Below are 23,294 nucleotides of genomic sequence, written 5' to 3'. Positions count from 1 at the left end.
CTGACAGTTTTGGCCTGATGATCTATAGAGCTTGGATAGGAATGAAGGACAGGGGTGAGTGAAATGGGGCAGGAGAAAAGAAAGAAAAGAGAAAGAGAAGAGATCGGTAGGAGAAAGAGGCACAGACTAAGCACCTATATATTTTGGCCCATGTCTGAACCTCTGAACATAACCGCTGACCCGTCACTCCTGATCCCCCCCGCCCCCGACCTGACCAATCAGGCCACGGCAGGGGAGGTGCTCCAGAAACACCATCTGCGTCGTGATTGGTGCTTGTTCATGATGATGTCCTCCTTCTCCCTCTCCTTCTTGGCGCGCTGGTAATGGTCTTCCTCCTTCAGGTACCACACTGGGGGCCAGCGGTGCTTCTCAAAGTACTCCTGGTTCTCTATCATACAGAAACACATGGACATCAGCCGCTACTCAATGTTATTCCTTTTCCCAGTAACAACTACTGTTATGAATTACTATCAGAGGTGGGGACTTGAGTCACATGATTTGGACTCGAGTCAGATTCGAGTCACAGTTTTAATTGCTTGATGCTTGAAGATAAGGCTTGAGACTTGACTTGGGTTCTGGTGACTTGGGACTTGACTCTGACTTGTACTTTGATGACTTGAAAAGGTTTCTAAAGTCTTGACTTGAGATCTTGTGTTTGTGTAAATGACTTGGATTGAAGTGATGAGATTTGTTCCAGCAGACGACTGAATTTAAATTCTGTTTTGTGAATTTGTATGGAATGATTGAATTTATTGAAGTTGAAACTGATTCTTGAAATCAAACTCATGATGCTCTCACCAAGTTTTTATCCTATTTAAACCATATTGCATTGAAAAGTCCTAGATATTTAGTTCTCTTTAAGATATTAAATTGATACTGGACTCTTGATTTGACTTGACTTGGTGTTCTACATTTACACTTGAGATTTGACATTAATGACACGGACTTGACTTGGTAATCTACATTTAGACTTGGGACTTGTGCCTCAAGACTTAAGACTGACTTGGGACTCGAGCAAAGTTGACTTGGTCACACCTCTGATTACTATTTTAGTAACAAGTACTATTTCACCATAACAATAGTATACATTGTTTAGCTAGTTAAACAAGAACAGTTAACAAACACTCTGTATCAAGAGATACAGGCTTGAAATCATAACAAATTGTTTTCCTGTAATGGTTGAGTGAACATCTTTCCAATAACTTTGGATCTTGTCACAGGTCCAGAATGAGTGGATAAGAGTACCTGCATGTGCTTTACATTCAAAGCACAGATTAGAAGTGTTAGGGAACATTTTCTGGAAAAACATTTAAAATTCTTTAGCCATGCATTCTTCTGAAAATAATCGGACCATGCTCAAGTGACTTTTAACGGGGGAGAAAAGCCTCTGCTATTCTGGTAGCAACTAATAAGGATCTGAATAAATGAATATACTGTGGTGCCAGAGCCAAGATGGGTAGGCCGCTTACCTGGTGACTTGGACTTGATCTCTTTGCGGTAATTGGCACACACGCTGTTGTAATGAGTACAGATGTGATGTAAGCACCAGGCCGCTAGCTGGTTAGCATTGTGGAACTGGAGAGGAGAGAGAGAGAGAAAGCAAAAAAAAAAAATTCAGAAAATATCACAGGACAAGAGCACCGCTTGACTTGGTTGAAGCATGCATACCATGTGTTATCCAGAGGACTAGTGCACGTGAATGAACCACTGCTTTTGTGGGAAAACATGACTTTGAAAGTTTCCAGAAATACATAGGTCCGTGAGATTATTTTCTTAATTACTAAAAACATACTCTTTGCAGTTACAGTTTTTTTTACAATCACTTTGGCACTAATTTAAGAACCTTGATGTCATTTTTCAAAACTCTAGACACAAAACTCACAACCGATGATCACAATGCACATTTTTCAAAACTCTAACACTTCTTCCAATTGCTTGGATACAATACACATAAACCTAGATCATTTGTTCATTGAACTGAAATCACCTGTTCAAAATAACACAACTTAACATCAAAGTATTACCATTTCAAAATGCAATTCACACATTACATCTGAGATGACTGTCTATTCATTTCATTACAATGATCTAACTATCAATTGATACAACTGCTCAAAATGATAAGTAACTGTTGCATACTACATGCACGTACATGCTACTCTTAGTGCATAGTTTTATGGAAACTGCCGAACAATATTCCATGTTTAGATCATGAAAGTTTCATACTATACAGTTTTATACTATAGCGCACTTTAGTATAGTACCACTTCTATTGGTGGATTGAAATGAAAGTGAATTGACCATTGACCATACCCATGTTGAAACTAGGGTTTGATATGGATTTTTGAAGGCTGATACCAATACAAATATTTTTGGCATTTTATGGCATAATATCTCTCCATTCGAACGGTCAAAAACACAAGTATTCAGTGTTTCCCCCAGAACTTTATTGTTGTCAGGGTGGAAAAGCAAGGCAGGTGAGGCAGGTTTCACTGCAGATTTTACAGACTGTTGAGTAAAATCCTCCACACCACACTGGAATGATTTCTCTGGTCAGACATCTGATATAATGATAATAATAAAAACATATTGACTAGCTGTGGTCAGGGAGGAACCTCTCTCATATCAGAGTTGGATCACACTGACTGGACCACATCTGATTTATAATAAAAGACTAAAATCAGCCTGGTATATCGATCTAACCCTAACCCTTCCTATAGTTTCCTATAGTTTCATATAATACTTAGTTTTTTCCTATAATTTCCTATAATACTACCATGTTCCTATAGTTTCCTATAATACTCCTATATTCCTACAGTTTTCTGATTAACTAACTTCATACATGACATCGACTTGACTACCCCTAACCCTAACCACTCCCTTACTGGTGCCTGAACCTAACCAAGTCACTACACTTAGTGAAATTTTCAAAATTGGTCAAGGTAAGTTCTGGAAAAATGCCACCAGAAATAGGCACCAACCGACTTCAAATGGCCTGAAATGTGCTCCTAAACGCTTTCTGGGGAAACAATTTTGCCCTTGACAGTTAGATTTTGGAATGTTTTTTGAATGGGAGTCTATGGCAGCTATATTATCAAAGGAAGATGCTAGGGTTGCCAAACTTGTCACACATGGGAAGTGGGATGAGATAATCATGCACACCAAATTTGGTGGCTCCAACACGGTTCAGGAGTTATAAGAGGATGACCCTAACGCTAACCCCAGTAAGGGCAGGTACATCAGTTCCTGTGTATTTGTGAACAACCTCACCTGAGCCAGCTCTAGATAGGTGAGCACCTCTCCATCGATGTCCTGTCCCTCTTTAGAGGCTTTGATCAGCTCATTGACTGCGTACTGCTCTGTGGGGAGAGAGAGACAAGAGAGAGAAAATAATTTATCATCCCTAGTCAAAAGAAAATTGGTAAAAAAAAAACAAAGAGAAAAAAAACAAAAGAACAGAATATTTTAACCAAGTGAGGGGACTTAGACAAGGATGCAATTTGAGTCCAACATTTTTTATTATATGCCTAAACAAGTTGGCGACTAAAGCTCAAATGCTAAGAGGGTCTAAATAGTAAATATGGAAAGAACAAAAATTATGATTTTCAATTATCAATTCACTTTAGGAGGAAACCCCATATCTCACAGCACCTACACCTATTTCAGACTGACAATAAGTTAATCAAGGAAGTTTAACATGGCAATCACATCACAGGCAGAAAAAGCACACTGGGCTTATTACAAATAAGAAAAAAATATCTCCAAATTCTATCCCTTCATAGCAATTTGGCAAAAAATAGTCTACGATCAAAGCAGTTTGGCAGTGACTTCTGGAGACCCTTGATACAGTAAAGTGCAAGTACAAAAGTTGAAATAAAACCCCACTGGAACTGCTGCATCTTGATTTCTACAAGCACATTCTGCCTTCTACAAGAAAGACTGTGCTCCCACTACCAATCAGGAAAGGTAAAAGAGAATCACCTCGTACTCCTGTAGAAACTACAAGGAAACCGGAGAGTTGGACCACCCCAGCATTACTAGATTTATTCCAAAATACCAGCTACTAGAGAAAGAATGCATGTGTTATGGTTTATGTGGAAAAACGGTCAATGTACACATACTGTATACCGGTCAATTTGTACATTCCCACCCCCTGGAACCCCCTCAGGGACCCCTGGTGGTCCCCGGACCCCACGTTGAGAACCACTGGTATATAGTATATAGTCTATTGGCCCCCAATTCATCCTATTGTAATCAACTGAACGGAACAGTTTAATTGATTTGAATTGATTTGAATTTAATTATTGAAGTTATATCTGTTATATTATTGCTGATAACACTGATATTCATTGTTTTTGTTTATAACTATTAATCTGTTAATGTCTATAATATTACCTGAATCGACACCTATATCGCTTTAGAAACATAGATTTCTGTCCTGTCATGCCAATAAAGCAGTTTTGAGCTTGAACTTGAGAAAAGAGAGAAAGAGACAGAGACAAAGAGAGAAAGGAGAGAGAGAGAGGGAGAGAGACAGAGTGCGGTGTATGAGTGGGAGGGACCAGGAGAGAGAGATGACGTTGGTTTCCCTCATACATAAATCAAGTGTTTCATAACCTGAGAGGGCATGGGTGTGTGTGTGTCGCGCACACACACACACACACGTCTACATACACACACACACAGACGCACATTTTTTAGTCAGGTCTGGGACCAGGCTCAAGCCTGTTACCCAGTCATACAGTGATGACAGTTAGTAAGCGAATAAGGGGGACGGTGATATAAAGACTGGGTCTTTTCTAAGGTTAGACTGAATTTTGGGTCCTTTTATTAAAAATAGGATCTGGTCCAGTCAGTGTCGTCCACTATTTATATGATGCTGTATGATTCATTACATTATTTATTGTAGAATTGATAAATACTACACTGGGTGTTTATGGGAAGACATAAACAGGCTTTTCCCCCTTGACAAGAATAAAAGCGCTGGCCTTTTTGCTCAGTATGTACAGTAGCAGCATGCCATAGTCTAAGGAACAGTGTCAAGAAGTTGATCTTCAAATATAATTTTTTTAAACCTGCACTCAAAATTTTTCTGTAAATACACTACTGTCTTATAAGGTCAATTCATGAAGTGGGGCTGTCACAAAGGAGAGTGTCCCATCCACACTAATTGAAATGCCGCAGATTCAGTGTATTTGCCCAAATGAAATTCTAGTCAGGTGTATGGTCACTGGTGTGAAATCTTCTCTTTGGACTCACCAACGTTAGATCCAGTGCTTAATTTGAGCCGGATCCTGCCAGAACAGGATCCGGCACCTCGTGGTTTTGGACTACCTGCATTCCGGTACCTATTTACGTAGACCCAGCACCTGGTTGCATGAAAGGTTTTTTTTTTTTGGTCTGCCATGTAATACCCAATAGTTGACTCCTCTTTCCTTTCCCCTCCCTTCCAAAAACCTAACTGAGCTGCTCTGCAGAGTGTGTTATGGTAAACTTCAGACAGCCTCATGGCTAAAAGTTGAATTTGCTGTCCATATGTCCGCTGTGTGGACTATTTTGGAAAATTAGACAAGGTAAGCATGATTTTTTTTTTGTTTGTTAATGTGTTAGCATATTCTGTAATCTATTAGGTCTCTGCTGGGACAATAGAAATTCGACCGGAACTCGACTTCTAGCTGCACCACGACACGTTTTATTGAATTATTCGCTGACATTGTTTCCTACATTCAAAATCGATATCTTATGAAAATATTTGTATTGAATATTGATGCTTAACTACTCGCACCAGAATTTGTCTGGTAAGTGGTTGAAGCCATTGCAGTTTCCTTTATGTATGATTAGGATGTCTCATAGTAGCCTATGTGGGCATTTTTAAGTTGTGCACAGTGCAGTTATATCTTTAGTTCACTACTTGAAGGGCAGGTTTGTAAAAATGAGCATTATGTAGCCTATGCAATAATCAAATATTGTTATAGGTCCCCAGTAGTCGGAGCTCTAAGGTCATAGAGTCGGTCATGTAGTAATGTTTAGGCAGGTCTACAGTAAGCTATATGGCTGCACTGAGCACCACCAATGCGCTTGTTGTCTTGATATGTTCCGGAACCTTTTCCCTCCAGAACCGACTCGCGGGAACACCGACCACTTGGTGTTCCGGGACCTCATCATTTACAAATTAAGCACTGGTTAGATCGTTTGCCTCTCTTGTCCCTTTGGTGTCCTTTGGTATAAGACATCACAGACCAGCTGGGATGGTAAGCATGAGCGTGCAGTTTACTGACGTCACCTTACAGGATTTATGGATATTTAAGTTCAAACTGTTTTTTAAGTAAGTATCTCTTGCTGCCATTAGGGGCTGCCAATGTGCAGCTTTAATCACAAATCATTGCAATCAACTGCTTTGTAATACCTAACTTAAAGCAGTAGCATAATTATTTCTCTGCATGTTATGATATTGATTGATTAATTGGAGTAGTAGCCAAGTGGTTAAAGATTTTCCCGTATGTGGAGAATCCCATTTTTAGGGGTCCAAGCACGTAGTGCTTTGGTAACCAAACTTGGTACACGTGTGCAGGTATGTAGTCTCAACTAATAGAAAAAAATTGGTGTCATTTCGCCTATAGGGGGCGCTATGGCAACATTTCAAATTTTAAAAGGCCATAACTCGGTGACTGTAGATCATAGGAACAAAATTCCTTGATTGCTGGATTCCTTGGGCCAAGTCGCATCTATCCATATAAGCCACTCCCATTTCAGCCCACAAGGGTTTCCGCCATGTTGAATTTTGTCCAAAACCGTTTTTTCACTTCTTCTCCTACATATTTTGTCCAATCTTCACCAATTTTCGCTCACAGCATGTCTGGACTGTCCTGCACAAAAGCTATTGAGCAGTTTTTTGATAGTCCATACCGTTTTGCTACAACTGGCTTTCAAAATTTGTAGGCAAGGCCTAATATACAAAAACTGCCATAAGTCAGGAAGTTGTTGACCTACCTTAAACAAATTTGGTACATATGTGCACAGGTCAACTCTGAGGTAGCATGCAACATTTGGTGGTATTGTAACCATAGTTGACCATAGTTAAAATACTCTAAGGCTCTAAATAGCCTATAGCTTGGACAGTCTCATAACTTGGCCCTATTTTTTGGTGTTCCCTCGATGGCCATCCTGTGGACTCAGTAGCCTAATGGTTAATGCATAGGTCTGCAATGCAAATGCAATTCAAATCCTGTGGGTAACGCTATCACCTCACACTGCTAAGCTTGTGATAACTAAGCGTAATGTCTTAAGTTTCTAATCTTTGGACATATGACCGTATGAAAAGATTAACTTGACAGAAGTCATGGGCCAACACAAAAGCCGGTGTTAGACTGCATGTCCGAATTTCACAACATGTCAGTTTTTGTGTGTGTCTTTCTACCTTCTGTAATGTTTTGTCTATCTGTCTGTCTTATCAAATTGTGCTTGGACCCCTCAATCGCCGCGTGCGGCTATATTTGCCATTGTTTTTTTAGGATATTTTGTGGACTTTTTGCCTTTATAGTGATAGTTTTTTAGAGACAGGAAATACTGGGATTTGAAACGAGGACATCATGTTTGCTTCCCCCCCCCCCTCCCTCCCTGTCTCTCATTTTCCCTCATTCCTCCCCCCATCCCTCCTCCTCCTACCTGTCAGAGCTGTGAGGCGGGGAAGGCACAGTCTGTTGGCCAGGGCGGCCAGCTCCATGGGGTCCAGCTCTGCTGTTGGCGACAGTGTGTTGGTGTACAGGTACTCCAGCACAGCCTGCATACACACCCGGCTGGTGTTGGGGAACGCCACCTACACACACACACACACACACACACACACACACACACACACACACACACACACACACACACACATACTGTGTAAACCAATGGGTAGAGCATGGCACTAACACTGGTTAACTTTGGATAAAGATGTCCATGTCATGGTACAATCAATGCTTCAGCCATGGTTTAGACCAGTGATTCTCAACCTTTTTCATATCAAGGACTTTAATTTAGTCCACATTAGAGCCACAGACCCCCATTTGATGAGATTTTGTCTCTCGGACCCAAATCTGAGAATATTTTTATTGTTAGATATGATTTTGTCCAGAACTCCATGACTATCTGTATTGTAGGTAGAGAGATAACAGAGAAACTATGATCAAAACAGTCATTCTTCTACATTCTCTAATTGTGTTAACTTCTTGTAAATGAAATAATGCTGAAGTTTAACAATTCATCAATTTGCTGGGGACCCCCTGGAACCCTCTCAAGGACCCCTGGTGGTCCCCGGAACCCACGTTGAGAACCACTGGTTTAGACCGCTATATGGGTTTGCCGATTTATTGGGCCAATGCTGATACCTATATTTTCTGGACTGAAGATACTGATTTATGATTTGTGCTGATATTCACTGGCCATCTGCAATTGGCTGGTCTTTGGTGCCAGGTGATGTCACCACCTGTTGTACTCTATAGAGGGCGACATCACCTGGCACCAAAGACCAGCCAATAGCAGATAACCAGTTCACTTTATGTGTCAGGCTTCACCACAGATTTGGGTGGGGTTTAGTTACTTTTTAAATTTGATCATTTTCATGCCAATTATTATTTATTACTATATAGTATTACTATAAAGTATTATTTATTCAAGTTTTCCCCCAGTAGTTTATTCTTGTCTGGGTATAAAAGCCTCTAAAACCGCATTAAGACCATTGGACACTAAAACCAAGGATGATAATAATAACTAGAAAAGGCTAAATTTTCGGAAGAAAATTTAAAGTGTGCTTGCTGTCCAAGCAACAGTCACTTTGAATTGATCTTTGCTAGAGTGCTGCTAAATTGCGGGTAGGGTTTTACCAGTGGTCGCTAGGGTGTTTCTAGGTGAGTGCTAGGCTTTTGCTAGGTGGTTGCTAGGGTGTCACTAGTGGTTGCTAGGGTGCTAGGGAACAAAGAGAATCCAAGGAAAAAAGAATTGTGTTTCCACGATTTACAGTCACCGAGTTACGATCATTTAAAATGTAACAGGTTGCTGTAGCGCCCCCAATTGGCAAAATGACACCAAATTGTACAGGTTGGCTGAGACATGATACCTGCACAACTGTACCAAATTTGGATAGGATAGCATAATGCGTTCATGAGTTATACCAATTTTTAAAACATAGGCCCCACCCACAACATTTGACCAAAATTTGGAAGCCAATAACATCAAAACGGTACGGAATATCAAAAAACAAATCTGCACATTTGTGCAGGACAGTCCCGACATGCTGCGTCTCAAATTTGGTGAAGATTGGACGAAATATGTAGGAGTAGCAGCGAAAAAACTGTTTTGGAAAAAAGTAAAAATGGCGGAAAATCTAGTTAAGCGGAAATGGGAGTGGCCTATATGGTTAGATGCGTAATGACCCAGGGAATCCAGGGAAAAAAGAATTTTGAGAAAAGAAATTCTACATGCTACGATTCAAAAGTTATGGACCAAAACGTAAAGAGGGCTGTTATAGCGCCACCATTAGGTCAATTGGTGTAATTTTTTAGACCAGAGTAGAAGGGGACACTTTGAACATATCTACCCAGTTTGGGAATTGTAGCTCTTATGGTTTCTGAGCTACAGATACTTTTCAGATACCTACAGCAAGCACGCTAATGACCCAGTATCACCTGTAGTCTAAATGCTATTGCATATCGGCATAGAATATCAGCTATCAGCAGCTTCAATCCCAAAATATCAATAACAGTATCGGCCTTCAAAAACCCAGATCAGTCTGACCCTAGTTTCAACAGGCTAGAGTCAATTAACTTTCAGTTCAATCCATTTGAAGCATCAATAGAAAGTGAGCTACACTAATGACAGATCATTCATTATTTCTTAACAGGTTGAGTGGGATAATTGTATGATAAAAAGATTTTCAGAAAATTCACTGAATTGAAACTGAACTGACCCTGACGCAGGCATGTGTGCATGTACACACACACACACACACACACACGAAAAGGAGTTTAACTGTCTGATTAAAATCTTTCTTTTATCTTTTACCTTTCTTTTTTTCTTTCTTTCTTTCTTTCTTTCTGTTACATATTCACTGGGTGGTACTTGATTAAAACCTCACCTCTCGCTGACATTACTAAGCACATTCCAGTCCTGTCACACAAAGACACACACACACACACACACACACACACACACTGCACCCCAGTCACAGACAGCTCACTGCCATTGCATAACATAGACTTCAAGGGCAAGAACACATTGCGTTTCACAGACGTGGGAAGGTGTGTGTGTGTGTGTGTGTGTGTGTGTGTGTGTACATGCATGTGTGTGTGCATTCTGTATGTGCGCTTGCAGGTGTATCTAGACTTGTCTCTCTATATACAAGTGTGCATCCGTGTGCATCCGTGTGTGTGTGTGTGTGCGTGCATGTGTGTATTCCTATTCCAAAACTAGGACAGACTAGCCAGGGCGTTAAAATAAATCTGACCCAGTTGTGTCCGACATGTGATGGTTCAGCTCAGACTCTCTCACTGAGAATATCAAGACTTTTATTCCAGAAGACTGCATCTCCATTTTGGGAAAAGAAATCACTCAACAGCTCTAAAACCCCGGGGATCCAGTTTGTAGAAGTATCTTGTCAACCTTAAGTTATCTTAGTAACAATTTTTATAGTAAATATTATTTGCTGGTCATAGCTACTAGAAATGAAAAATATATATTTGTGGTTAACTATCTTTTTCAGTTGTGCTTTCATGTATTTGCTTGCTTGCTTACTTGTTTAGAATATTATATATACTGTATATACTATATGTGCATTATTTGGTTACTTCATATATTTTATGTATACTCTTAGCTATTTCTGTGGATATTATCATGGATGATGGAAGAAAATTAGCATAATTATCTAATTCCTTTGTGTCTGAATGCTGCTGGTTTATGTCTATAATGATCATGGGATTCCTGGGTAGCAGGGGGGTGGGGTTGGGAGGAATGCGTGGGTGTACTGGTAGTTTTGTTAATGTATGTTTGCTGTTTTTGTGTCTGTTTTTGTGTTTGTATCTATGTACACTGCCTTGGTTCATCATCTTAGGGGTTAGAGGGTGGGGGTGGAGTGGGTTGGTGGGAGGAAAACAAGGGAAATAGGGGGGGGATCTGTTGTAGTACACTCTGCTTTGTTTGCCTTGTGTCACTTTTGTGACTGTGATGGTGCTCCCCCTTCCTTATACACACAATAAATAATTGATCACAAAAAAAGGTTATCTTAGTAACTGTTTTAAATTTTAAGTGATTTTGAAGGGGTAAGGGTCAATGGTTGATAATATCTCATTTTGGAATGAAATTGTTCATATACTGTCCTTTGTAAATTCAGTATTTCCCCAGAATCTTATTCTTGTCAGGGTGGAAAAGCCTCTGAAACAGCATTTAGAGCATCATGGGACACTAAAACTCTCCACTGAACTTTCTACCATTGAATAAGTGGGGTGGGTCACCCTGCATTAAGGCGCTAACTAGGGCTGTAGTCGAGACCGCCTTGGTCGAGTCCAAGTCCAGATCGAGTCATTGGTGAATCGAGGTCCGATTCGAGACCAAGACCGGGGGGGAGTTGAGAGGGTGGAGACCGAGTCGAGACCAAGACCGGGGGGGAGTGAGAGGGTCGAGACTGAGTCGAGACCAAGACCGAGGAGGGTCGAGACCAAGTCAAGACCAAGACCAAGACCCAGGGGCGTCGAGACCGAGTTGAGACCAAGACCGGGGGGGAGTTGAGAGGGTCGAGACCGAGTCGAGACCAAGACCGCAAAACTACGAGTCCAATTCGAGACCAAATACCATAGCAATGTGTTATCCAAGGCTACCATTGTATTTATAGATAATAGCATATTTTTGTTTATTGCCTAAAATAGAAAGGAGGTTTCTAAAGACATTTCAACAAAATTAGCATGTTTTGAGGACAAAATTAATTGTAAGCAGCTTGTTTCTGTTCATAACATACAGTAGTTGCACCTTTACTTAACTAGAAGTGGATTCATCTATTTCACCTACTTTTTCTTACTGCTCCACAACCATATGCTGCTCTCAGCATGGCTTGACTGAAAATATTCTTACCTGTAATTTAAGAAGGCGAAGACGAAGGAAAAAAGACAGAGAAAGACAGAGCGAGAGCAGGAGTAACGTTACATATGGACATGTTGAGTTTTTTTTTTTTTTATCAAAACAAAGTCATTGGTTGGGTAGTTGGCATATCACCAATCAGCAGTCACTAAACCTTTCTGTGGGCGCATAACTTTATCAACTGTGAAAATTGTATCATTCGCTGATGGTCACTTTCTTAGAAGAGATTATAATTATAAAAACAATAATATTATGTAACGTTAATTCATCCGAGACCGATTCAAGTCCGAGTCAGATTAACTACGAGTCCAAGACGAGACCAAGACCGTCAAAAATCGGTCTCGAGTCCAGTCTCAGAGTACTACAGCCCTAGAGCTAACCCACCTAAAAGAACGTCATCATCCTGGATTTCACTGGAGAGTTTTAGTGTCCCAGGATGGTCTAGCTGCTGTTTCGGAGGCTTTTCCAAGCTGACACGCATAGAATTCTGGAGGAAACACTGAGTAACTGTAATCTTTGGGGATTTTTTTTGCCAGGAAAATGGCGAACTTTAAAGATATGGAATGTATACAGTAATACTAACATTGTTGGAGAAATATAGGCCTTCACAAACCCATATTGGTCGAACCCTACAAGGTTATGCCTTTGCTGAGCTGTACACGATCTAACTTTGGGAGAAGAATGAGGAGGTTGTGGGACACAAAAGGTGAATACTTCCACCCGGAGAAACTCAACTTTTCTACCATTTCTCATCTAAGTGAGAAGACAAATTTTCCGGTAACAGTCATATTGTGGTAACCAGCCTAAGGACTAACTCGTTGAAAAAAACTGTCATTTACAGAGCTGTAACAAACAGGAATTATTTACCTTTATATCCGCCTAATATCCGCCTAATAAAAAAGAAATCATCCTTCAAAAAGATTATGAAGAGGCATTTATTGGCATGCAGATGAAAGACTGAATAGTAGGAGGTATAACTCTGTACCAGTTTTCAATATTCATGTTCCGCTTCATATGGGTTGTATTATTCTCATTTTTTTTTATATATTTTTTTTAAATATTATCTATATCTTGATTTTTAATTAGTATTCCACATAAATGTACGTTTCAGTGTTGACTGGCTTTGAATTGTATATGAATGTATTTTTTTTTATATTTAATGTATATTGATGTAATTTAGTGTATATTCATGTAATTTAATGTTTATCAGGTAATGTGTTATGTACACTATTCCAGGTGTGGACCCCAGGAAGATTAGCTGATTGCCACGGCATCAGCTAATGGGGATCCTTAAATAAACAAATAAACAAACAAATTATGAGAAAAACAAATCAGGCGAGAGTGGTTGGATCTAGTTTTTGGATAATTCAACATCAATCTGGATTTAGACAGGGTGATGACAACAACTTATGGTAATTTGTTACACTACTTATTCATGGGTATAATAAGTAATAAGTAATAAAGTTACTGTTATCACCCAAAGCGGTTAGGGGTGATTTCAGAATCTGCTTTTGGGTGGATTTACCCTTTAAGCTCTATTCAGTCATTGACAAAGTATTGCGCAGAGTTTTCACTGTGTTGCCCCCCTTTACTGGTCTATTTATAGGTGGCTATGATGACTATTTTTTCTCTGTTACACTCGCATTCACTCACACACACACACACACACACACACTCACACTCACACACACACACACACACACACACAAACAGAGCGGGTGACGTCTATTCTGTCTCATTAGTGTGATAGAGATGTCATGCTGCCTTGGCACCATGGCTACCTGAACCTCCATATCAAACAGTTATACATGCTAACACACACACACACACACACACACACACACACACACACACACACACACACAGATGCTGGCACGTACACACAAAAACATCCTCCTTTGCATAAACAACGATTCACACAGCACTATTCATTCTTCATCCATTGGCTTGTTCATCATTCATTCATTCATTCATTCATTCATTCACTCATTTCCTGCTTCCGAGGCTGATATGACATCATTCAAAAGAAGAGAAAGTAAGGCGTGTGTGTGACGCCTTTCATCTCTGTATTGTTTGCATGTATTAGTGCACTTGTGTGTATGTGTGTGTATTCTGTCCTTTTGTGTCCATATCCATGCCTGCAATTGCGTGTGTGTGTGTGTGTGTGTGTGTGTGTGTGTGTGTGTGTCGACTTAGGGCCATCTGCTCATGGCCTGGCAGCATTCCAACATTTAATACGTCAGAGAGGTGATAAAACAGACACACACTCACACACACACACACACACACACACACACACACACACACACACACATTCATCACAAAGAGACCACTTTCACCTTGCAACCACAGTATTAAATCGGTCTGCCTTATGAAGCATTACTTTGCACTCGACCGCATGCTTCTGCTTTTCCTTGTGTTATTCAAAAAAAATATTGTGAAATATTCAAAAGACAGGATTACCAAATGAATGAAGGAATATTTTCTCACCTCTTAAAAAATATAGATATAGGCTATATATATATAATATTTGCTCTTCTGAAAAAAAATATTTTTTCACCTCTAGTAAGCAAAAAAGGGAAAAAAATGAATGAAACATGAAGAGTATTTTCCTACTTATGCTGAACAAAAAAGGATAAAAGAGAAATAAAAGGAAAAAAGGGTTATGTAAAAAGGACAATGATTTTTTTTTTTAACATTAGTATTTTCTTACCTCATTGTTGGCGCTCTCCATGAAGGATCCTCCAAACAGAGCAGCCATCCAATCACAGCTGGAGATCAGGAGAGGCTTGTGGGCGTTGATGGTGCCATCGTCCAATCGAAACGTAACATCTGGAGGGGGCATTGGATAAAGAAACTACAACTGAAGAGCCTGTGGTAGAATCCCATTTCTTACCTCAGGCTTAGTGAGTATTTGATGAAACATTAATATTTCACCTCATGTCGTTGCACCACAGTTTTATTTAATATCATACTATAACTGTTAAGAAATAACATCTAATTGTCTTTGTTGGTAAAGTACCAAGATGCCTCTGAATTTGTATTTGTAGGGGGCAGCAGTGGCCTAGAGCAGTGATTCTCAACCTTTTTCATATAAGGACCCCTAATTTAGTACACATTAGAGCCATGGACCCCCCATTTGACCCAAATCTGAGAATGTTTTTATTGTTAGATATGATTTTGTCCAAAATTCCATGACTATCTGTATTGTAGATAGAGAGATAACAGTGAAACTCATTCTTCAACATTCTCTAATTGTGTTAGCTTCTTGTAAATGAAATAATGGTGAAGTTTAACATCAATTTACTGGGGATCCCCTGGAACCCTCTCTGGTGGTCCCCGGACCTCACGTTGAGAACCACTGGCCTAGAGGTTAGAGGAGCATATGCTTGGGTGTGAAGCTCAGTTAATTTTTCCTGGATGAATTAAGGTCAAGAGGAAGACTTTTATGAAGCCTTCTTTCTAATCTTCTCTAAAAAAACTCACGAGCTGAGAGTGACATAACTTTGCCATCAAAGGATGAGGAGTTTTCGTTCCAAAATGGGCCACAAAGTGAGTTTTGAAAGCCAGAAATCTCAACACCTGGTGAAGTCGGCTAATCGCTGAGTCATTGGTATTGATCGACAACCCTATAAACCCCCACAGATATATTATGGTCATTTTGTGCTATGGGACAGTAAAAGCTTACTTACTGCAACTGTAAACTAGAAATAACCGCCTCGCGGTTGTATGCCTCTGCCAATAAACTTTGTTTTATCATTGCAAGGACAGTCTTTATTTACTGAACATATATAATTAATGTGATTTTTAGGTCAACTTAAAGGATTTTGGTGTCTGCAAAAGTAAGTGACAGCACTTCCACCGTTTTTGTAGAATGACCCAAGATTGTTTTCTCAGCTACAGTGGTAAGCAAAACATTATGATGTCACAGTGAAGTTGACCTTTGAACTTTTGGATATAAAATGTCATCACTTCATCATTTTATCCTATTAGACATTTGTGTGAAATTTTGTCATAATTAGCGTATGAATTCTTGAGTTATGGCCAAAACATCTTTTGTGAGGTCACAGTGACCTTGACCTTTGACCACCAAATTCTAATCAGTTCATCCTTGAGTCCAACTGGACGTTTGTGCCAGATGTAATGAAATTCCCTCCAGGCGTTCCTGAGATATCGCGTTCATGAGAATGGGACGGATGTGAGGTCACAGTGACCTTGACCTTTGACCTTTGACCACCAAAATCTAGTCAGTTCATCCTTGAGTCCAAGTGGACGTTTGTGCCAAATTTGAAGAAATTCCCTCAAGGCGTTCCTGAGATATCGCGTTCACGAGAATGGGACATACGAATGGACGGACAACCCGAAAACATAATGCCTCTGGCCATGGCTGTCACTGGTGCGGAGGCATAAAAAGTTGTTGTAACCTAACAGACTACCTGTGAATGTGTTTTTGGACAGACACTCCTTGATGCGGTTGGCCTTGCGGACGTGGAAGGCCTTGGTGATCTCCTGGTTCATGAAGCCCTCTTTGTTCATGATGTTCTCCACCATCATCCTCAGGTCAAACACCTCCAGGATCTCTGCGATCTGGGCGATCTTCATCAGGTCCTTCTCCCGCTCATCCAGCTCTCCCGTGTACAGGAACCTAGAGAAGAAAACATAGAATACGAACATAGAACATAGATGTCAAATACAAAATACAGAGACTTTTCAAGGGTTTGTGCCATTTATTTTAGACGTGAAAGATCTTCATCAGGTCTCACATCAAAGTAGTTAGGGTTCGACTGATATGGTTTTCCTATGGTAATCCTTGTCAACCCTTAATCCTTTTTTGTGATTTTTTGGACATTTTTGGAAATGGGGAAATTTAAAGATACATAATACACAAAAATATTTGATATTAATATTTCAGCCATTTAGGCAATCTTGGAACCCATCGTCTATCGGTCTGATGACGATTAGACTCTGGGGGCGACGGCCAATATTTCAGGGTTTCCGGTGTAGCCAGCGGACATCCGGGCCAAGACTTCCTCTTCTGTGCGGCGGTCATTGTTTACAGTCCGATTAGCAACTTGAGACGCGAGAAGGGAGTTGGAGTTGAGAGACGACGTCTCATATGCAGATATCTGTTTATAGAGATTAGCAGAAATGTCGTCTGGACCTAAAACACCTACAAAATTATTGATGTTTGTGTATTGTGTGGAGAAACGTTCGACTCTCGCATCTCAAGTTGCTAATCGGACTGTAAACAATGACCGGCGCACTGAAGAGGAAGTCTTGGCCCGGATGTCCACTGGCTACACCGGAAACCCCGAGATATTGGCCGTCGCCCCCAGAGTCGAATCGTCATCAGACCGATAGACGATGGGTTCCGAGATTGGGGTTAGGGTTAACAATCCCAAAATCAGCATCAATATCAGCATCTGTATTGGCTTTCTAAATCCTATATCAGTTGAATCTTACTAATGACATCAATCACTTAACCACACAACCTGTCGATTACGCTGATCAACTAATCAACAGACCTGAGCACTGCACTGAAGGGACCAAGCTGGATGGAATAGTCCATCTTGACCACTGTCATGGGTGCCGGGTGGCCAGTGACAGGGTTTGGTACGCTCTCCTTGTGGATGCTGTAGAAGGCTTTGCTCCACGAGGCCAGAGACAGCTTGGTGCGACGGTGTTTCCCACTGAAACTCATCATCCGCAGCGTACCGTCACTCTGAGAGAGGGGGAGAGAGACGCAGAGAGAGAATGAGAACGAGAGAGAGAGAGAGAGATTGGGCTTTGCTGGCTTAGCCTCCTCACTGTCTCAGCTCGGAGTCCTCGCCAGATGCTTTGCTCAAAGGCACAATGTATCATCACTGAAGTATCATTACCTCCACCAAGGAGGTTATGTTTTCGGTGCAGTTTGTTTGTTTGTCTGTTTGTTTGTCTGTTAGCAGGATTACGGCAAAACTACTGGCCCGATTTTCATGAAACTTCGTGGAAGGGTGTAGCATGGGCCAAGGAAGAACTCATTACATTTGGAGCGGATCCGGATCCGACGCACGAACAAGCAATAATAACACAAACCTTGGCGGAGGTCTGTGCTCTCCAAGTGCCCTTCTAGTTATATATCTTATCTTGGATGCTCTCACAATGTAGAGACATACCTTCCTAGTGTCTAAACTGAGAGTCCTCAACAGATGCCTTGGTCATGCTCTATAAGGTTGGTGTCCTGTTCATTGGAGCAGGTCTAGAAAGTGGCTGTTCATCACAACACAAATTAGAGGTTTGGTTGTTTGTTTGCTAACTTTCAGAAACTGTTTTTCAGCTAACATTAATTGAACAGATTATTGGAATATCATACAGTATGGTAATTCTCTTTCAGGGTGGATATTTCCTTTAAGTTTGGCAAGATTTCCAAGAGTATTTGTAGCTTAAAGAGTAACTAAACCCCACCCAGATCTGTGGTGAAGCCTGACATCTAATGGTGAAAAGTAGGATATTGAACTGGCCATCTGCTATTGGCTGGTCTTTGTGCCAGGTGATGTCACCTTCTATAGAAGTGGTGACATCACCTGGGTTTGGGCTTTAGTTACTCTTTAAGTATTTTTTAGTTCAATTCCACAACAAACTTGGAGGGCCATGTTGTGGGAATGTATACAAAATGTTGCTTTTTGATTGCTGGTCGAGTTCAGGGAAAGAAATGAACATTGTTCATTGATCATTAGGAAAAAAATTACATAACTTAAGAATTGTGAATGAATTACAGTTTGGCAAAACACTCCAAAGACCTAGTTACCTCCACCAAGGAGGTTATGTTTTCGGTGCCGTTTGTCTGCTTGTCTGTTAGCAGGATTACGGAAAAACTACTGGCCCGATTTTCATGAAACTTCATGGAAGGGTGTAGCATTGGCCAAGGAAGAACCCATAAAATTTTGGAGCGGATTCGGATCCGACTCACGAACAAGCAATAATAGCACGAACCTTGGCGGAGGTCTGCGCTCTCCGAGTGCCCTTCTAGTTTCTTAAGCAATACGTCGTGAATATCAAATATAATTTTATTGTGAAGGTCCTATTATATTCCATATATATCTAGTTGGCTGATAAAGTAGTGAAGTGGCTGGTGAATTTGGAGATTTGTGAACCCATTGTGGCCTGTAACTTGTGGCCAATAAAGGCAGTTTCCTACCCTGAGATTACCTTGGATGCTCTAAGTGAACATGGAGACAGGTTAGGCAGCACAGCGACTTCCTCTTCAGTGTCTAAGCTCAGAGTCCTCATCAGATGGTCCCTGGCATGTCGCTCTGTCACCACCAGACACTGGGACTCGTCTGAGAAATCCATCTGAAACAGTAGAGAATAGAACAGATGACGTTCTCTTAAGGCATTCATTACTTAGTGAATGGACACCAGGGTGGGAAATTTACTCTAACCACCAACCAAATTTGTTAGGTTTGGCTGGTGGATGTCCATGATGTATCAACTGAACCCGTACTGTACCCGTGCCCATTGCTCAGGGCTCAGGTTTTGTGCTGCTTACGCCCTGACATAAATGCCAGCTTTGTGAAGCTCTGCTCAGTTTTTGTTGAGTCCGTAATTTTGGTGTCTAGCAACTATCCTGTTAAGTGTCCATCTGTCCCTTTCGGTGAGCTTCTATTTACAACCGATGTTCCTCTTTGCTGATAAAGTTTGTCTGTGTTTGGTTCCAGACTGTTCTCCTTGCCACAGTGATACTGACTGTTTGGTCTCTTTGGATCTCCGTTAGTTGCCTCACGTTGCTTTGAAAACTCACATACAAAAGTGCTGATTGTCAGAGCTGACACACACTGCTAATTGGCATTTAACTTAATACGACTGGCCTTTGTATCTGTCTGTGTAATTATGACTCAGTTACTCCGTAATGAAAGTGTTTCTACCTTTATTTTACACACACAAAAATGCAAAAACACACAAACACATCTGGCAGACCAACACTCACCTGAAAGAGATCATAAAACTTGGACGATGATGTGGACAGGTAAATCTTGTGGGCGAAAACGTGGGTGTGGTCTTGGAGGATAAACAGGACGTCAGCGCAGAGCGGGCTGTCCAATAGGAGGCGGGCTCCCCTAGAGCGGTTGCCTGAGATGACCTCGGGGATCTTAATGAGAGGAGGCGGGGCTTTGGGGGGAAGGAACGGTGCCTGGAGGAGGGGCTTCTGAACCTGAAATCACAAACGGATAAACAGCTAGATAGTGAAAAAGAGAAAGAAAAAGACACATATAGAGAGACAGAGATTTATGTTTTGTTGTTGTTGGGTATATTGCTGTCTGTTGTAAGAAAAACGTGATCCAAAAACACACTTTAAATTGAACAAACATAGAAAGAGAAAGAGGAACAAACAGCCAGAAATAAAAAATGACAATGCTCTGACAAAGAGCTTCACCAGTTTTCAAGTTCTTTTAAATATTAAAAATATTAAAGGAATAGGGACGCTACTTTACTTAAGACAATGTAGAAATGAGAGGTGGTCTTTAGAAAAATATGGCAGCTTTGTAGCAAAACGAGAATCTGCACTTTTTTTTGCAATTACGTACATTGGCGGCCCTCGTACGGTAGTGAGAGGTAATTGTTTGAATTCTGAGGACTTCAATACCCAGAAATCCTGTGCGGTGACATCAATAAACTAAATGTCTTCTAATGCCGACTTTACACTAGACGATATCTGAAGCGATTTCAGACAAATCTTCAAAGTCGCAGTAAAGTCTTTTTCTCGTCTTATGACAGAATCAAAAATGTTTCATATTATCTTAAAGTTTTTGGCTCAAAAGCTGTGTGATAGTCAACGACGGGATTTATAATGCTACGATAATAATGTATAATCCTTCACACGCCCTGAAAATCTGCTTGATGCGAGCAAGGAACTACTACCAAATCTCAGAAAAATCCTGCTGGAGTCTTTTAATGTGTGATGCTGCAAGATTCTCAGTCTTAATAGCATCTTAAAATATGAGCATATGAGTAAATATGAGCATATGAGTGTGAGAATGTATGGCAGGCATTAATGTGTGGTGGTGTGGAGGAGGTGGAGAGGTTCAGCCATCGTTGGTGCTTTCTCTGGACGGAGTGCTCACTCACTGCTGTTTAAGAGATACTGTAGTATCTCTAGTAGAGATACTACAGATACTTTTGGATTTCACTCCTAAGTTTTGATTTGTCACTTCCTGTGTGAGGAAGATTTCCCATAATAATTGTCCCCCACCAAAGGGGGGACTATGGATCGGTCTCCGTCAGTTAGTTAGTTAGTTCGTTAGTTAGTCACACAGTAACATTGCCTTTGTGCCACTAGGGCGTGGCATTGACAATGAATGGGGACTCAGTGGTAAAGCAGGTCATACAGTTAAAGTTATCATACAATGTGGGGGACAATGAATGGAGACTCAGTGGTAAAGCAATACAGTTAAAGTTATTATAGGTAACATAATAGTCTACACACGCTACACTTGGAGACATCAGACTGGGTTGATGTGTTGAAGTGAGAATCAATGGAGAATTTTTGGGCAAACCTCTAACCACAAGACACTGTAGTTATTGTACAGTTGTTGGACTGTTGTACTGTTATTGCACCCATCACTGCACTACCACTGTGCCGTCAGTGTTGACTACTTATATCATATTTTACTTGGCTATTGCATCTTACAAGGTTAAAAATGTACCAACGCGTTGTGACTTGGCTGCCTTCATCAGTGTTAATTGTAGTAAATGTTTTATCTACCTTGCGGAGATGAGACTTCCAGAACTGAAGGTGTCGTCGTGAGATGAGCGCAGCGCGAATCGCATTGTCAAAGATGTCTTTGATGCCAAACTGGTCAAAGACGCTGGTCTCATAGTAAGGGATGCCCAGCTCCTTTGCCACCTCTCTGCCACTCTCAGGTGGCAGGATATCTCCTGGTTTTATCGGCCTATAGAAATACACAGGGATGGAGAACGTGTGAGAGAGACAATGCACAGATTCTGTACAGTCCCACTGTGGCTTCATGGCAATGAAATATAGATCTAATTAATGATCACTTTATTAGAATGTGATCTCAGCTCTCTCTCTCTCTCTCTCTCTATCTCTCTCTCTCTCTATCTATCTATCTATCTATCTATCTATCTATATATATAGAGTTCAATAATGTTCAGCTATAGAGGAGTGATGTAGTTTGATAGTGTTCAGCTATAGATGAGTGATGTAGTTTGATAGTGTTCAACTACAGATGAGTGATGCAGTTTGATAGTGTTCAGCTATAGAGGAGTGATGTAGTTTGATAGTGTTCAGCTATAGAGGAGTGATGCAGTTTGATAGTGTTCAGCTATAGATGAGTGATGTAGTTTGATAGTGTTCAACTATAGATGAGTGATGCAGTTTGATAGTGTTCAGCTATAGAGGACTGATGCAGTTCGATAGTGTTCAGCTAATGCCAATAAGACTTTGAATTGAAAAATGGCCAGAAATCTAACTACATTAGGGAGGTGACCCAATGCCCTTTTATGTATTTTTATATTTCACCAACACACAATGATATTGATTTTTATTTCTGCAGTGGCCTGTATGTCAAACCTACCTAGCCAGCGGTCTTCTAGCCCTGTTTACAGCCTCCAGGTCGGCATATCTCAGGTCCAGTTGGCAGCCGACCAAGATCACAGGGGTTCGCGGGCAGAAGTGCTTAATCTCCATGTACCACATAGTCTTGACATGGTGCAGAGAGTTGGGGTTGGCGATGGAGAAACACAGCACCACCACATCTGACCTGGAAATGAAGAAAGGGACTCACATTTAAACATGCAGGGTTAAAAACTACTAAAACATCTACACAGTACTGGGTTATCTGCGTGAATTTTTATTCTCAGGTGTAAGAACATTATCCATTAACTCTGAAATATGGTAGAAAATGAGAAATATTTGAATCACATATCTCTCGCCTCAAAAAGTTTGTACTATGAGTTTGTAGTTTGACCACATTTATTGAAACACTTATCTTATTAGTGGTTTGATTGGTAACACTTTACAATAAGGGTACATTAATTAAGAGTTAACAGTTAACTAATGTGTCTGGTAATCATTTACTAATGGTGTTCATGTTAACTAAGGTATTAATTTATACATTATTTAATAGTCAACTATTAAATAATGTATAAATTAATACCTTAGTTAACATGAACACCTTTAGTAAATT

At 40.6% G+C, this 23,294-nt stretch overlaps 1 protein-coding gene across 4 annotated transcripts; it reads right to left on the bottom strand.

Annotated features, from left to right (window-relative positions):
* Positions 1-218: 218 nt before the first annotated feature.
* On the bottom strand, positions 219-22,819 carry rhobtb1 (Rho related BTB domain containing 1). 4 transcript variants are annotated; one of them, XM_071539489.1, is made up of 11 exons: positions 22,683-22,819; positions 21,851-22,037; positions 20,065-20,299; positions 19,297-19,427; positions 17,634-17,830; positions 16,545-16,753; positions 14,822-14,940; positions 7,666-7,816; positions 3,271-3,359; positions 1,470-1,575; positions 219-388 (listed from the first exon to the last, which is right to left on the bottom strand). In XM_071539489.1, the coding sequence occupies exons 1-11, from the start codon at positions 22,802-22,804 to the stop codon at positions 219-221; spliced, it is 1,716 nt and encodes a 571-aa protein (XP_071395590.1). In that variant the 5' UTR covers positions 22,805-22,819. The 4 variants fall into 4 exon arrangements, with proteins under 4 accessions (XP_071395590.1, XP_071395592.1, XP_071395589.1 ...); XM_071539491.1 differs by lacking the exon at positions 19,297-19,427 and adding an exon at positions 19,871-19,874 and having other exon boundaries at positions 17,634-17,919; positions 20,069-20,299; XM_071539488.1 differs by having other exon boundaries at positions 19,297-19,440; positions 20,075-20,299.
* Positions 22,820-23,294: the final 475 nt, after the last annotated feature.

This window comes from Centroberyx affinis, unplaced genomic scaffold (assembly GCF_046629955.1).
Source record: "Centroberyx affinis isolate AG114_WGS23_722 - 3 ecotype Tasmania unplaced genomic scaffold, CSIRO-AGI_Caff_v1 ptg003462l_1, whole genome shotgun sequence".
Classification (NCBI taxonomy): Eukaryota; Metazoa; Chordata; class Actinopteri; order Beryciformes; family Berycidae; genus Centroberyx; species Centroberyx affinis.
Note: the sequence above shows the minus strand (reverse complement) of the source record. Positions and strands in the feature narration are given on the sequence as shown.

Bases quoted from the DNA above. Each gene is read 5' to 3' on its own strand.
- rhobtb1 (XM_071539488.1), bottom strand. From the start codon at position 22,804: ATGTGGTACATGGAGATTAAGCACTTCTGCCCGCGAACCCCTGTGATC. The intron at 19,441-20,074 runs GTGAGTGTTGGT...CTACTGTTTCAG, and splicing joins AGTTTTATGATCTCTTTCAG to ATGGATTTCTCAGACGAGTC. The intron at 14,941-16,544 runs GTAGTCTGTTAG...TGCCCCCTCCAG, and splicing joins GTCCAAAAACACATTCACAG to ATGTTACGTTTCGATTGGAC.